The 14,410-nt window shown below is 36.8% G+C and overlaps 5 protein-coding genes across 6 annotated transcripts; 2 read left to right on the plus strand and 3 right to left on the minus strand.

Moving 5' to 3' along the window:
• The first annotated feature begins 35 nt into the window (after nucleotides 1-35).
• On the plus strand, nucleotides 36-1,403 carry LOC657800 (vacuolar protein sorting-associated protein 37A). Its single transcript, XM_964235.4, has 6 exons — nucleotides 36-177; nucleotides 225-414; nucleotides 461-605; nucleotides 654-878; nucleotides 928-1,079; nucleotides 1,128-1,403. The coding sequence occupies exons 1-6, from the start codon at nucleotides 101-103 to the stop codon at nucleotides 1,320-1,322; spliced, it is 984 nt and encodes a 327-aa protein (XP_969328.1). The 5' UTR covers nucleotides 36-100; the 3' UTR covers nucleotides 1,323-1,403.
• Nucleotides 1,316-2,825, minus strand: RnrS (Ribonucleoside diphosphate reductase small subunit). Its single transcript, XM_964166.5, has one exon. It carries the CDS (start codon nucleotides 2,537-2,539, stop codon nucleotides 1,415-1,417), a length of 1,125 nt encoding a protein of 374 aa, XP_969259.1. The 5' UTR covers nucleotides 2,540-2,825; the 3' UTR covers nucleotides 1,316-1,414.
• A 1,686-nt stretch (nucleotides 2,826-4,511) lies between these two features.
• On the minus strand, nucleotides 4,512-11,229 carry Wdr33 (WD repeat domain 33). 2 transcript variants are annotated; one of them, XM_064356633.1, is made up of 11 exons: nucleotides 11,036-11,229; nucleotides 10,774-10,935; nucleotides 10,555-10,724; nucleotides 10,233-10,502; nucleotides 9,656-9,807; nucleotides 8,978-9,075; nucleotides 8,799-8,925; nucleotides 8,517-8,750; nucleotides 7,923-8,464; nucleotides 5,290-5,445; nucleotides 4,512-5,199 (listed from the first exon to the last, which is right to left on the minus strand). In XM_064356633.1, the coding sequence occupies exons 2-11, from the start codon at nucleotides 10,871-10,873 to the stop codon at nucleotides 4,721-4,723; spliced, it is 2,328 nt and encodes a 775-aa protein (XP_064212703.1). In that variant the 5' UTR covers nucleotides 10,874-10,935; nucleotides 11,036-11,229; the 3' UTR covers nucleotides 4,512-4,720. The 2 variants fall into 2 exon arrangements, with proteins under 2 accessions (XP_064212703.1, XP_969187.1); XM_964094.5 differs by having other exon boundaries at nucleotides 4,512-5,445.
• A 158-nt stretch (nucleotides 11,230-11,387) lies between these two features.
• On the plus strand, nucleotides 11,388-11,952 carry LOC657566 (transcription and mRNA export factor ENY2). The gene is made up of 2 exons (XM_964019.2): nucleotides 11,388-11,578; nucleotides 11,626-11,952. The coding sequence occupies exons 1-2, from the start codon at nucleotides 11,517-11,519 to the stop codon at nucleotides 11,864-11,866; spliced, it is 303 nt and encodes a 100-aa protein (XP_969112.1). The 5' UTR covers nucleotides 11,388-11,516; the 3' UTR covers nucleotides 11,867-11,952.
• LOC657489 (protein O-glucosyltransferase 2) lies at nucleotides 11,843-14,312 on the minus strand. Its single transcript, XM_963946.4, has 3 exons — nucleotides 14,061-14,312; nucleotides 13,110-14,013; nucleotides 11,843-12,329 (listed from the first exon to the last, which is right to left on the minus strand). The coding sequence occupies exons 1-3, from the start codon at nucleotides 14,234-14,236 to the stop codon at nucleotides 11,913-11,915; spliced, it is 1,497 nt and encodes a 498-aa protein (XP_969039.1). The 5' UTR covers nucleotides 14,237-14,312; the 3' UTR covers nucleotides 11,843-11,912.
• Between the last annotated feature and the right edge of the window lie 98 nt (nucleotides 14,313-14,410).

Raw genomic sequence — 14,410 nt, forward strand, 5'->3', positions numbered from 1 at the left:
TTTCTCAATTTCGAGAAAATTTAATAATTTAACGCTCTGATTGCATTGAAACTTTTGAGTGCAGTAAAGTGACAATCAATACGAAAAAAATATTGAAGAAATGCTTCCGAAAATATACAGAAGTGACCCCGACATTAGAAAACATCAAATAAATACTTTAAAAATCTTTAACGATAAGTAAGTTGTCTGTTTGTTATTTTGTTGGAATAATACCAATTTCGTAGCGTTGTCGAAATTTGCGAGGGTCACGAATACCAAATTTCCTTCAAGTCGGACAGACACGAGCTTTGCTTACACATTTCACTCAGTAACGAATTTCCCAATGAAAAACCTTTGTTAACTATCTCTCCACCCATAGTCCACCCTTGGGTGAACGCCGACAGTGAAGTTACTTCAGCCCCTGGGCTTTTAAATGTAAACTTATTCTGTCCGTGTTTTATTGTCTAAGAATTTTTTTTAGTTTTCTATTCATTCCGACCTGGGACGTGTCGTTCAGGCAATAATTCGGGAATTTGAGCGCAATCCTCCCCCTTTAAAAAATGACTCAAATAATATTACACCTGGACCTGGGAGTACCATTACGTCGCCAACTGTACCAATCAGAGGTGTTATCTCACCCTTTAAACAATTAATTTTTTGAAACACACTTTCAGAATGTGAAAGGTCGAGTCCCAGTTATTGTGCAGTGAACAATTTTTCCTCGCCAACTCACCAGAAGAGATTGGTTTTTCCAGAACTCAAAAAACTATCAATGGATGAATTAGAATTTTTAAATAATAATTCAGACAGGCAGCTAGAATTTTTAAATGATTTACCGCCGATTAAAGAACAAAACAAGTTGCTTGATGATTTGATTGTGCAAGTGGAGGAGTTGGCTGGTGTGTTATCTGATAAGTTGCTTCGTTATTTAAAAACTAAATTTTGTAGAATCAAATTTATCAAAACAGGAACAGTTAAGTGAATTGAGGTCGGAAATTGAGCAGAAAATAGGCGAAGTCACGAAATTGGCCTTTGAGAACGAGAGGCTTCACATGAAATATCAGGACATGTCTGATAAATATTCCCCATTCAATATAAAAGTATTCATTTTTAATGTTTAGTTCAGGTGTTTGATGATGAATTTTCAGGAACAGTTGAGGCTAGCGGCTGAAAAAGCCGAGTCAGAGTGTGAAAGTATTGCTGATGGTTTCCTGAAAGGTGAAGTAGATGTTGATAAGTTCGTAAATCTGTACACCAAAGCCAGAAGCTTATGCCAGGCCAGGAAAACTAAAGAAGAGAAGCTCTCCCACCAACTTGAGAGTTTATCAAAAGCGGGTTTTTAGTTGTGATAATTTATTTATAATTTTAACTCTGAATACATATATTTGTACTAAACTACTACAATAAAAATAATTTAAAATAAACACTTTTGGCTTTAAAAGTCCAAATCTAGATGGTACTCCTCGGTTTGCTCACACGTGACTCCGCTCTTCTGGTATTCCCCCACTTTCTTCTCAAAGAAATTCGTCTTGCCTTCGTTGGAAATAATCGTCATGAAATCGAACGGATTCTGTGAGTTGTAGATTTTCTCGCACCCCAACTCGCCCAACAATCTGTCGGCCACAAATTCGATGTATTGGCACATCAAAGCGCAGTTCATTCCAATCATGCTGACTGGTAAAGCTTCAGTCAAGAATTCCTTCTCGATTTTGACCGCGTCTTGGATAATGCTTTGAATCCGTTCTTTGGACGGCTTCTGCACCAAGTGAGAGAACATCAAACAGGCAAAATCGCAATGTAGGCCCTCGTCCCTCGAAATCAGTTCATTGGAAAATGTGAGACCTGGCATAAGATTCCGCTTTTTAAGCCAGAAAATCGAAGCAAAGCTGCCAGAGAAGAAAATCCCTTCGACGGCGGCAAACGCCACGATTCGTTCGCCAAAAGTCGCGTTCTTGCTGTTTATCCACAGCAAGGCCCAGTCGGCCTTCTTCTTAACACAGGGCAGCGTCTCGATCGCATTGAACAAGAACTCCTTCTCCTGGGGCTCAGAAATGTACGTTTCGATCAACATGCTGTACATCTCCGAATGGATGTTTTCAATAGCGATTTGGAACCCGTAAAAGCAGCGAGCTTCGGTCACTTGCACCTCCTGGCTGAACCTCTCGACGAGGTTTTCGTTGACGATTCCGTCAGAGGCTGCGAAAAATGCAAGAACGTGCGAAATGAAGTAGCGTTCATCAGAATTCAGTTTGTTCTTCCAGTCGTCCAAATCTTTCGACAAATCTACTTCTTCGGTCGTCCAAAACGAGGCTTCCGCTTGCTTGTATTTGTCCCAAATGTCGGGGTACTGGATGGGAAAGACCACAAACCGGCGCGGGTTTTCCTGCAGAAGGGGCTCCAATTCGGGGTCGAACTCCATGTTGCACCCATCCTGGATCTTGGGGAAGTCCGAATCAGCTTTGCTGTTGACCAAAATGTTGCTTTTGTTGTCCGTGAGGACGTTTTTCTTGTTGTTTTCACCGATTAAGGTTATCATGTTTTCTTTATTAAACAGCGGCATTTTGGTGATTTAATTCACACAATTTGTAAACAGGAACACGAACAACACCCAACACTAGTGGAACGACAATAACAAAAGGCGCCAAAAGCCCAAACCCTTATATAGGTTCGTTATGAAATCATATGCAAGAGAAGAGGCGGGAAAGGCTCTAATTGGGTAAATTTGAATAGCGATCAGTGGCGGCGGTTCTAAGGGGCAAACAACGAATTAAAAGCGCTATTTTGGTAAAAATACCCTTGTCAAGTCGTTAAAAATATTCACAGGCATGCTCGCTTAAATGGGATTTTGTAATATTGGTGATAACAAGGTGTTTATTTTTAAACCCCCAATGGGCAGCGATCTTGACGCTCATGACTGGACGTCACGGTGGGAGAGCAACTTCGGCGGGAAAATTTTGTCGTGTGATTGGTTGAAATTGTGTAAACATTGAGGGCTTGGGGTAGCGGAAAATGTAACATGTTACGACCAGTTGTTGCCTGCAAGGAATTTCCGGTAATATTTTGAAATAAGAAGGGAATTTGTTGTTCGTCAGCTATTCCAAATTTGAAGAGAAAAATATAAAAATTTAAAAAGTACAAGGGGCATTAAAAATTGAGAATATTCACAGCTGACATGAATTCGATCGAGAATTTATTGATGTTACAGAAACAATTTACAACAGATAATCCGCACTTGATCTTTCAAGAGCTGGCAAAGAAGAATTGGATAACATATGCCAATAAGACACATTTAATTTCAGTGCCTAGGTGCATCATGGCATTGAGAAATGAGAGAAAGACACACAGACTATTAAGTTGCTATTGTTTTACTTCTTTGTATGGTTTTACCCATTTTTAATAAATTCTTGAATATCAAGCTTTTGACCAAATTTTCCTTTTATTTTTTTTCGCCTCGCATTATTTTAACTTGGAGCGGAGCTAAATACCAACAATATACTTATTATTAATATACTTTAGAATAAACATTTTTTTTTCAAATTCCTAATAATAATTCTTGGATTAGACAAGGGGTCCAAGAACTTTGGCGATGTGTCTTACAAAGACTTACTGATGTGTCATTTCTTGCTTGTTAACAATTTTTTTGTTAAAAATGTTTTTAGTTAATCAGCGAGTGCCATTCCAATTTAAGATGTGCGTCCATATGTCTTCTTCCTATTTGGTCTTTTACATTTAAGGACATGGTCTTTTTTCATTATTTGTAAAATATTCTGCCCAGCACTTCTTACATATCGATTGATGTGCGTCATTAAGTTTATTATTAAAAAAATAATTTTATAAGTCTTTTCAATTTTACATTTTGTACAAACCTTGATATACCACTTTTTACATGTAGTTTGTTTACCACATTTAAATTTTCTAGTTTGAAAATAATTATCATTACTTTTTTCATTATTACATTTACTATAAATACTTGAATCTTGTATTTCTTTTGATGCAGATTTTTTTTCATAACTCCATCATTCTTTACAAGTTGCATTATGCCCATATGATAATAATAATGTTCTAAAGTCTTTTCAGTCTTACATTTTGTACAAGACTTCAATTGATTATTATCCATTTATTTATCAAAATTTTTTGTTAGAAATATAATGACTTTCATTATTATGATTATTGATACCGTTTATTGCTAAATTTAAAAACAACAGATTGATTATGACAACTACATCTGATGAAGATGGGTGAGCAAAGTATTTTTTAAATGAAAACTCAAATTTTTATAAAATTCGATTTTTAAAATTCCCACACCAATTTGATCTTCTATTTTTATGATTCAAGGCTAAATATTTCCTTGTTAATTTTCAGATAATATAAAAAATTTCATTAAGGAGTTATTATGTATAGTTTTTTCTTTATTAGTAACTATTATTTATGATAGTGTTTTTTTGTGTTTAACACATCTCGAGTACGTTTTTATGTAGTCACAATATAATTTTAGTTAGTTGTCCGTCAGGCATAGGAACTTGTAGACAAGAGACAATCAACGTAATGTTTATTTCTGAAAAAGAAGACAATATCTTGTTCTTGACAATGTATGGTGTAACTTTGATACTGTTATATTTTACTGTAAAATAACCAAGAAATCTCTGAAAATAAACCACAGAGGCAATAGCGTCTTAGTTTTTCCAGAAAAAATAAACGGTATGTAATAACTAACACGCACTCGTAATCAATATGACTACGTTTAAAAGCGCCCTCTGGACGACGACTGTCCCCTGTTCGGAGCCCCACCCCTTGAGTTTCCTCTCGAACCACCCCTTGGCCTGCTCCTCGGATTGCGCTGCCCCCTCGCGCCGCGCTTCGCCCCCCGCCCCCTGAAATCACTATGCCCGCTCCAGCCCTCAAACTGCCCGCGGAAGTTCGGGTGATTCCCCCCGAAGTTCTGGTTCCTTCCCCCAAACTGGCCGTAATTCCCGTTACTGCGTGGCCAGTTCCTCGCCTCATCATAATACTCATCATAGCCCTCCTCGTCGTCATAGTGTCTGAAATCCGGGTCGTTCCGAAATGGTTGTCGGTAATCCTCATCCCCTATGTCATAGTCACGTGGCGGTGGCTGGAAATTCAGCTCCCGGTTGACCACACTTCTGTAATCGGGATCGCGCATGTCGTTATCACGGCCATATGAAGAGAACGATCTCATGTCTTGGTCCACACTACGCATGTCTGAATCAAGAGCGCGGGTTAGGTTTGTGTCTTGGGTGATTGGTGGAGCTGCTGGTGTTTGCATGAGGCTGGGAATGTTTGTTGTAGTACCTCCAGGCGAGTCGGTGTTGCTATCGTAGTCGTTGAGGTAGTCCTCGTCGTCGCCGATCGGCATCACGTCGTGCAGCTCCTCGATCTCACCCGAATCGATGTACTTTTGAAGGGCTTCGGGGCCTTCGGCTATCACTTGCTCCAGTTTCGATCCGGCTAAAAATCACAATATTAGAAATTGCTATTAATAATATTCATAAATTGAAAAAGAATGATACTTCTATAGACAGGGTCAGGTAACAAGGGGCTGAGCTCAAACCGCAGCCATAAAATAAATAAAAATTTAACCGACCAGCAAAAAATTTTATGTATATATTGTCATTAAACAAACAGGACAAATTTCCGAGAAAAATGGGAAATTTATTGGACTCTCTATTTTAAAACCTAATGGCCGATTTCATAAATATACCGCTAATGCCTCGTTAACTAATTGGATGGAGACTTTAAAACGTTCGTGAATTCATTGCATTCCATGCAGCGACATTAACTAACGGACCATTAGATAGAAATTATGTCTGGGATCGTGTTGGTGTCAGTTCATCATGTATAAAAATTTGACTATCTGTTGATTTTGTAAAAATGTGTGTATAAAACAGTATAATTAATGAAGTGTAAATGCAGGACAAACAAAAAAGGAATCATGAAAGCAATTGTTTCAAAGAGATATACATTTTTCAGAATAAAATTGGCACAAATACTGGCCTCATTTAGTTTAAAAAAAATAATACCACAAAAATATGGAACAGATTAAAACAAAATTCGACAATTTAGAAAACAATGCCAGAAAAATAGTTGAAAGCAATAATTTCTAAATTATCCAAGAGGCACGGGGCAAGGACTATCTGAACGCAGAGATTTGGATACTGCAATTGAAGCTATTTAAAAATTAAAACAAAACAGAGGTTATAGAAGATCTAAAAAAAAATGAAGCACTGATCTTACAGAATAATTTTTTTTTCTAGTAAAGTGCTCTGTTTCAAAAAATATCTTTATTTAGTTTAGTTTTTGCAGTTCTAAATCTTTGAATAAATATAACTCATAAATTTGGAAGTAATTTTTTCTCATTTTGTATTTTTTCGTTCTTGCAATAATCACACATTGCTGTGCACATTATTATCTTCACTCTCAGAAGACAAACTGCTACTTTCAATTACATTTAGTTCCTTTATATTGATTGCAAATTTTTTACATAATTATTTAAATGGAGATTTTTTTAAACTTATTACAGAAGTACTAATTTTTAATTTATTAATTTATTTTAATTAAATTTAGTTAATTAATTTTCAAAGTGATTATCAAATAGAGATTTGAGTTAAAGTCGATAGTAAATTTAAATAAAGAATTAAACTTGCTTATGAAATTGGCCCTAAGAAATTGTGGGTTTAAGAGGTAAAAAATGTAAAATAAAGGTGATAGGTTTATATCCGATAAAAATAACTAAAGTTATAAAATAAAGTTTTCACGAGAGAGAGGTATTTAGGGACGTATCGAATTTTTTTATGGATAGTATATGATATCTAATCAGCCTTATAATATTATAAGCAATCTATTACATTTAATTAAATTAAAATTTGTTAGCAAGAAATAACCCCCTACCTGTCTTCTACTGTCAATAAAAAAATAAACGTTTTGGCAAGTTAAAAAAAAATTGTTGGACTTCTCGTCCTACAGGTATCCTAAAAATTAACGGCCTGACGATTGAATAAAATAAATTCCAAAACGTTGCCGAAAATTAAATGTCTTAATTTTTAAGTTCAATATATCGTAACAAAACGGACGAAAACGCAGTAATGAAAAAAAAATGCTTTGGACTTTCCAAACTGAGGTGTTGAATAATTTTTATGATTATTAAAAAAATAATAAAGATAAAACATCAAATGACATCAAACATCTACTTTACCCGATAAACTTCCATCTCATTTTTAATAAAAAAATTATATTTCATTAACACCTTCTAAATATTTAAGCATAATTCTATTGTTTTCAGTTGAATCATATACTCTATAAATCACTTGGGAGTTATGTATATTTCATACCTCACACCAAAGTTTGAATACAAGATATTATTCTTCAAATTAGGCTAAACGAAGCTTAAAATTGCTTTGGATTTGTTAAAACAGTTGTCAAAACCTCTTTACGCAGGTAAAAACTGTAAAGTATTTAGAATTATTTAGGTGTTGAATAAAATTAAGTATGGAACTCGTGTGTTCTCGGTCATAACTCATAAATGCGTGCTCTAGGCTTACGCGTTTTTTCTCGTGATTTACTTCCCTTAGAATATCCTTTTACCATAAGTAACTATAATATAATTAAACGATTTCAATATCACTGCATCAAAAATATGCGTCTACTTCATTTGAAGGAATGTATTTGTGAATTCTGACGTTTATAATTTAAAGATTTAATGCTGTGGTTTGAGCTTACTTGCTAATATCTGTTTCAAAACTATAAAAAAACAACCGTTACTTTTCACAATTGAAATTCCCTTCAAACTAGTGGGTTTTCTTGACACTGGATTGGTCACCAGCATCCAATTTAACACAGAATCACACGGAAACACATTTTTTTATAGTTGTAAAACAAATATTATGCGTTAATTAAAAGTATTATTTTTTGATCGTGACTGTACGTACGTTCAACTGGGATAAGTTTTCCGTAAATAATAATCGCACTTGGGGCAATTTTCTGCAGGGGAACAACACCTGGCGTATTTTCGACAATTTGACTAATCACTTCGTTTATCGTCCCGGCTGCGTCTTCATAAGTTTCGTTCCATTGCGCTTGGAAATTCCTAGGAATTGGTTTACTAAACGGCACTTTTTTAATTTTGGTTTTCTCTTCATTCGTCGTAGTTAACAAGTCGAGATCTAGTCCAGGAATGGCAGTGTTACCATCGGACGAAAGCGAAGTTAACTCGACCTTATCGTCAGGACCCATTCCCGGAATAATTGACGGTTCTTCACCCATATCCAAATCTTCAAGACCTGCAATACCGGCCGGAAGAGTGTTCAAGTTGTATTTATCCCTCATTTGGTCTCCGGGTCGGTTCCTGGTCCAGAATTTACTGGTGTGGTCATTTGATCCCGAACATAGGATATGACCCAATGGGTGCCACGCTAGCGTCCAGACTATACTATCATGGGCTTGTTCTATAGCCCCGACTTCCTTATCAGCTCTAAAAACCCATCAGTTCATTGATTTATCACCAGCTGGACGAATTTAATTACCCAACGTGCCAGAACATGATGGACCCATCGGACCCACCACTCGAAAACAACCCCTCATGGATGGGGTGCCAGGCGACGCTGGAAGCCTCCTTCTTGTGTCCACGGAAGGTCTGCACCTCCTGGTTGAGGTTCCTCAAATCGAACAGTTTTAAAAGGTGGTCACGTGAGGCCGTTATCAGCCAATTGCCATTCTCGTTCCACTTCAAGTCCATGACGGTCGATTTGTGCGCATGCCTAAGTCACTCATTTGAAACAAAATGATTGGAAAATCGTGGTACTTACAAAGTAGCTAAAGACTGTCCGGTTTTGGGGTCCCAGAGCTTAATCGGCTGCTGATTGTCTTTGCTACCGGAAACGATAAGCCCCTTTTGGGGGTGCCAGTGCACGCACTTTACATCAGCCCCGTGACCTGGAATTTTCGTAAAGTGACCAATGGCTTTGGCGCACTCCGTCGGGCTTACCTCGCAGAATCCGCTCCTCTTGGTATCGGAAAAAGTCCCAAATTCGCAGAGTACCATCGTCTGAGCACGTTACAAACTTGGTATCCGAGGGGCTGAAGCTAAATAACACATCACAGTCATCTCAGGGCAAAACAAGTAGTAAAATTTGATCATTAGTGCAGATTAGCTGATTTAGGGTCTGACTTTTGCGCAAGAATAAAACACGAAGAACTCGTTTATTTTATTTACTTTACAAAAATAGTACTTGAAGAGGCTCGTGGAAATAAAACAAGTGTGCATTTTTCATTTTTTTATTCACAACGGCCGGACAGTTTTGAAAAAAAAGCTAAACCGATTGAAAGGAAAAAATAAAAACGCAAATCCAAACATGTTTCCACACTTTGGCGGTGCAAAGTTTAAAAACAAGCTTGGAGATGGCTCTCGGCTGATTTTTTACGAATTTATTCAACGTTGCATACATCACGGTACAATATCACAGTTTATCATTAAATCTATCACAGCCTATCTGTCATCATTCAAAAGCAAACATTTTTTTGTGAAAACAGTTACTGAAAGTCTCCATTTTTATTTATTAGAAAAAATTGCACTAATGTAAGGAAGGATGGGGTAAAATTTATTAAAAACATTATTTTCAAAATATATACAAACTGGAGTGATACGAAGAGAAGTTGTAGATACCTTATGCCTCTAAGAGCTTCTTTATGGGCCTGGAACATCTTCACATTGTTCATATTTGACTGCCAATATTTCACATAACCCGCATGGTCGCCTGTCACCATCCAACTATCGTTGTGGCTCCAGACCATCGTTCTTACGGGGCTGTCATGAGCCTGCATACAAGCAAAGCAAACTTAACCACTTGCCAATTGATTTCTCTCTTTCATCAGGCCACCTCAATTTATTTATTCAAGCTTTTTGTCAAAAAATTGCCGCCTCGATAAGATGCCAACTACAGTAAAACCTCCACAAACCGAACCAACTACTGCAAGAGCTTCCCCCAATTATAAATTTGTTTTTCCCAATAATTAACTGAAGGATGTATTTTGATTAACTATTACTAATGTTCAGATAGCAAATCGTGCACATGTTTTTCGGGTTAAAGAAGTTTTACTGTACTATTACAAACATGCATGAAACACGATTAAAAAATTTAAAATAATTCAGACAAAAACAGAAGTTATCTGTATAGAACGCAATGAATTGGTCAAACGTTTTGACTAATGCAATGTTTGGATGTTTTAAAAATAACTCTCACTTGTAAGATAGTTTCGAAATTGAAGGTGAGGCCATTCCAGAGTGTAAACTCCCCAGAGCTGGCGCCTGTGACAAGTCTCCGTCCTTCTGGCGTCCATGCCATACAAAAAATGGGACATCTCATCTTATTTGTTGCAGTTTTAACAAACCTAGTGGTGACACAGTTAATGGGGTTATCTTGGTAACTCGGAGGAGGCATCATGTCTGGGTAATACATCACATCAGGTTGCAAGGCTCTCCTGTCCCTGTAATCCCTCTGCCACACTCTTGACTAAAAATGTATTATTAGTTATCTCAATTTGTAAGAACACTTCAAATATTACTTGTAATTCCTTTATAATTGAAGAATTGTAGTCTACAGTTTTCCTCATTACCGACTTCCTCAGCCGCTTCCCGTCGAAGTCTTCGAGGGTCATGTTGCCCAGGGGCCCAGGTAGCGGCCTTTGCATGTTCATGAAGGGGCGAAACGGAGGCTTGTTGTGTTGGTACCCTCCTTAAAAATCCAAATTAGACAAAAACGACCGGTCGGGTGATAAAATTACCAGGTCCGCCCATGCTAGGTGGTGGCATGTTCATGCCCTGCTGCCCCATGCCCGGAGGAGGCATGGCCATGTTGGGGGGCGGTTGTGCAAACTCCATCATTGTTGATCACAGCTCATTCATTTCAAGTGGAATAAACTTGAAAACGTCACGAAGCAGAGCATCTGTGGACCAAAATCTATTACAATTTGACAACAGCCACATCTACCATCTTTCATCAAACATGTGTCCAACAGTTTTGCAGATGCTTCGTTACTTACGCACCTTGGCCTGTATTTGTAGAGTGATATGGACTCGGAAGTGTCGGGGTTGAGAAAATAACAAGAAAATACGTAACAATTTCTAGTAGAAAACATAAAAAACCACCGATTTCTGGTTCTGAAACTGCAAAATTTTCGTCACTGCAACACGCATGCGCAGTGCGCACTGGTTTTGCGTTTGCGTCGAGACGCCAACGTAAGAAGCGCAAAAATACTAGATTTTTTCAAAAAGTGACATTTTTGGAATTCAGTTAATCAACAAATCATTTTTTCAAGTCAAATAAATAAATACCAGTACATTTTAATTAAATTTAAATTTTGAAAATATGGTTTTAATTAATTACAAAATTTGACAGGTGACAGAAGGTGAGGTGACAGTTCAATGTCTTCATCTGCGGAAATATCCAAGATAAAAACAAACACATTTTGCATGTTTTTCTAAAAAATAATTGACAGGAAGGATATTGAAGAGTTTTGGTGTGAAAATGTCACAAGAATACGATGCGAAAATTAATTTGCACTTGGATATTAATCACGGTTTGGACAGGTGTGTGGCATTTAAATTTAAAGGGAGGAAACATCGATTTATTTCAGGGTAACTGAATTGGTTCAGACACGCTTAATCGAGTGTGGATGGCGCGACCAAGTCAGGCTAGCTTGCAGGAAGGCCATCACGGAAAATGAGAAACACATACCCACTGTAGACGAGCTCATAGCTACAGTAACGCCAAAAGCTAGGAGTATGGTGCCTGATTCAGTCAAAAGGGAGCTACTACATGAGCTAGAATCAATTTTAATAAATGTAGACAAGTTTGGATATAGTAAGAGCTTTTAATTTATTTATTGTAACAATTCATTGTGGTTCTGTATTGCAACATTAATTATAATTCATCTTTTACCTTCGATTTACAATCACAGTAACTTTGTTGTTTTATTTGTTCAACTTTTTCCATATTGTTTAAAATGTTGACTTCACTTTCGATTCTTGTACCAAACTGATGCAATAGATGGGCGTGATAGCAAAAAATGTGTTGTGGTAATAGATTTTCATTGGCGAATTTTTGACCATTAGAGGCGATTATTTGTGCTTCTTTGTCGTTCTGAATGGACCACTGGAGCTTCGCAACCAAGTCTGATAAGTCTCGTTTCATTAAAATATAATGAGTATTCGGGATTAAGTCGTTGTAAAAATGCTCATAATACTGAGATTCTTGTTTTATGACTAGAGAGCCTCCAGCTAAGAGATACGGAAAACGGTAAGCGGCGACTGTACCATCTAGAGCTAGTTGATATTTATACTAAAACAAAAAAAATAACGAATATACAAATGGATGGTTACCATGGGTATTTGCTGTTACAGCAGAAAATTTTCGAAACAAAACGGTAAGAAGATATTTAAGATAAGAAACGACGTACAAATAAAAGTTCCTGTCCTCCAAATAAACATAATGCAAAAATTTTATCGTAAACTATATTTCAAAAAATTTCACACTTATCAATTGGCACTCAGCCACGTATTTCTCAAAACGCTGCAAATACGGTTTAAGATACAAAAAAAAGTGTAAGGAACAAAGTTGTAGAGAATTAAATTTCCTATAAAAAGTCCGCGACACCATGTTTCAATTTTCTACAATTTAAGTATAAATTATCTTTCCATTACTTGACCACCGGTAAAATGAAACAAATCCGTCGTTTCAGCGTTTTTGAACGTCTTTGGGGCCTAAACTATTGACGATAGAGATATGGACTCGCGAACTTTTTTAAAAGAAATTTAATTCTTTACAACTTTCTTCCTAACATTTTTCTCTTGTATCTTTAACCTTATTCGCAGCGTTTTAAAAAATACGGGACGAAGCGCAAAGTTTGAATAATTTGTTTCTCATGCTTCTTATGAAAATTTTAAAAGTGCAAAACTCAACATTTCTGCATTTTTTTTTTTCAAGTAATTAGTGAATTGGTTGAATTCAAATTAATTAAAACGATTTGGCGCCGTACTATTTTTGGGTTCAGGAAATCCTGCGATTTTGTATCTCGTATTGTCCTCCGTAGAACAAACTTAAAAAAATTGTTGTACTCACATCAAAGAAACTAAAAAATGAGACGTGTTCCGATTTGGGGCCATAGACGTCTTGTTTGTCCCTGAAGAAGAAGAAATTCGTCAACGAAACGTTGAACAAATCGGGATGTTTCCTCGCAATGTCAATCAGATCAAGTCTGTGCTGATTTGAGTCTCTTCCTCGCCAAAACGCTTGCCCTGTTCTATTTTCCCACGATTCTTTCACATTTCCTTGGACAGAGAGCATATCTAACATCACTCGACCCATATTTTCTAGTGTTGATTCGGTAATATCATACGTTGGCATAACAATGTCCAGACTTGTGGTGCTTCCGCACCACGAAAAAATTGGAAATGTTTCGATTTTTTCAGTCACCAAAGGCCAGTCGCCCAAATTAATGAAAAATTCCAGGTCGGGTAAGTTCACTTTTCGGCTCAAGGATAACAAAATCGCGTCCATGAACATCTTAAAACCTACGTATTTTCCGTAACAAGTACGGTAAATTTCATTATTTTTTATGACGTAGCGGCACAAACTGATTGAGTGCGGCTGGTCGAATTTTTTAATTACTTTATCCCTAAGTTTATCCCAATTAACTGTTTGGAAGGGCTTCAGGTCGGCGAGAATTTGCCGAGGGGTGTTGCCACATTCCCATTTTTCCAAAAATTGGGCAATATCACCAACTGGACAATCACAATCGTCTGGATAAACAGGTTCTGGAATTTCATAAGGAGACTTGTCCACATGTTCCTTATTGAGGAGTATATTAATTTTTAAGCTGAAGCACGGCTCATACAACTTATATCTAATAATGTAGGAACCGTCTTTCCTATTGAGACTGTTTGCCCAAATGCGGCAAGGCTTCTGTGTCTTGGTTACACCTTCAAAGTGTATGTCGAAGATTGCCCCCAAGTCTGAGGAAATACTAAAATGTGTTTTTACTAAATGAAAACGTATAAAAATTGGTTGTACCTTTGATTTTCTGAATTTACGGCTTGAATAAAAAAATACCTCGCCGGCATTGTAAAAATGTGAGGTTTGAGTCCAGGCCCCCATACTTTTGATAATTTGGCACTAACAATTAATTCGCTCCTTACGTGAGAAAACAGTACGATAAATGGAAAATAAAAATAAATAAATTTGCACATTTTTGAGGTTAACAAGCGCCTGACATGTTTTTAAATCACAGAACTGCCAATCTCGTAAAATTTAAATCGCGGAGTGAAAGATGTGTAATATTTTTGTTGTAAAAAATCCCAAAATGAAAGTAATAGGACCGGTAGGGATATTTTCGGTCAATTAATTGATCAATGTTGAGAAAT

This window comes from Tribolium castaneum, chromosome 5 (assembly GCF_031307605.1).
Source record: "Tribolium castaneum strain GA2 chromosome 5, icTriCast1.1, whole genome shotgun sequence".
NCBI lineage: Eukaryota > Metazoa > Arthropoda > Insecta > Coleoptera > Tenebrionidae > Tribolium > Tribolium castaneum.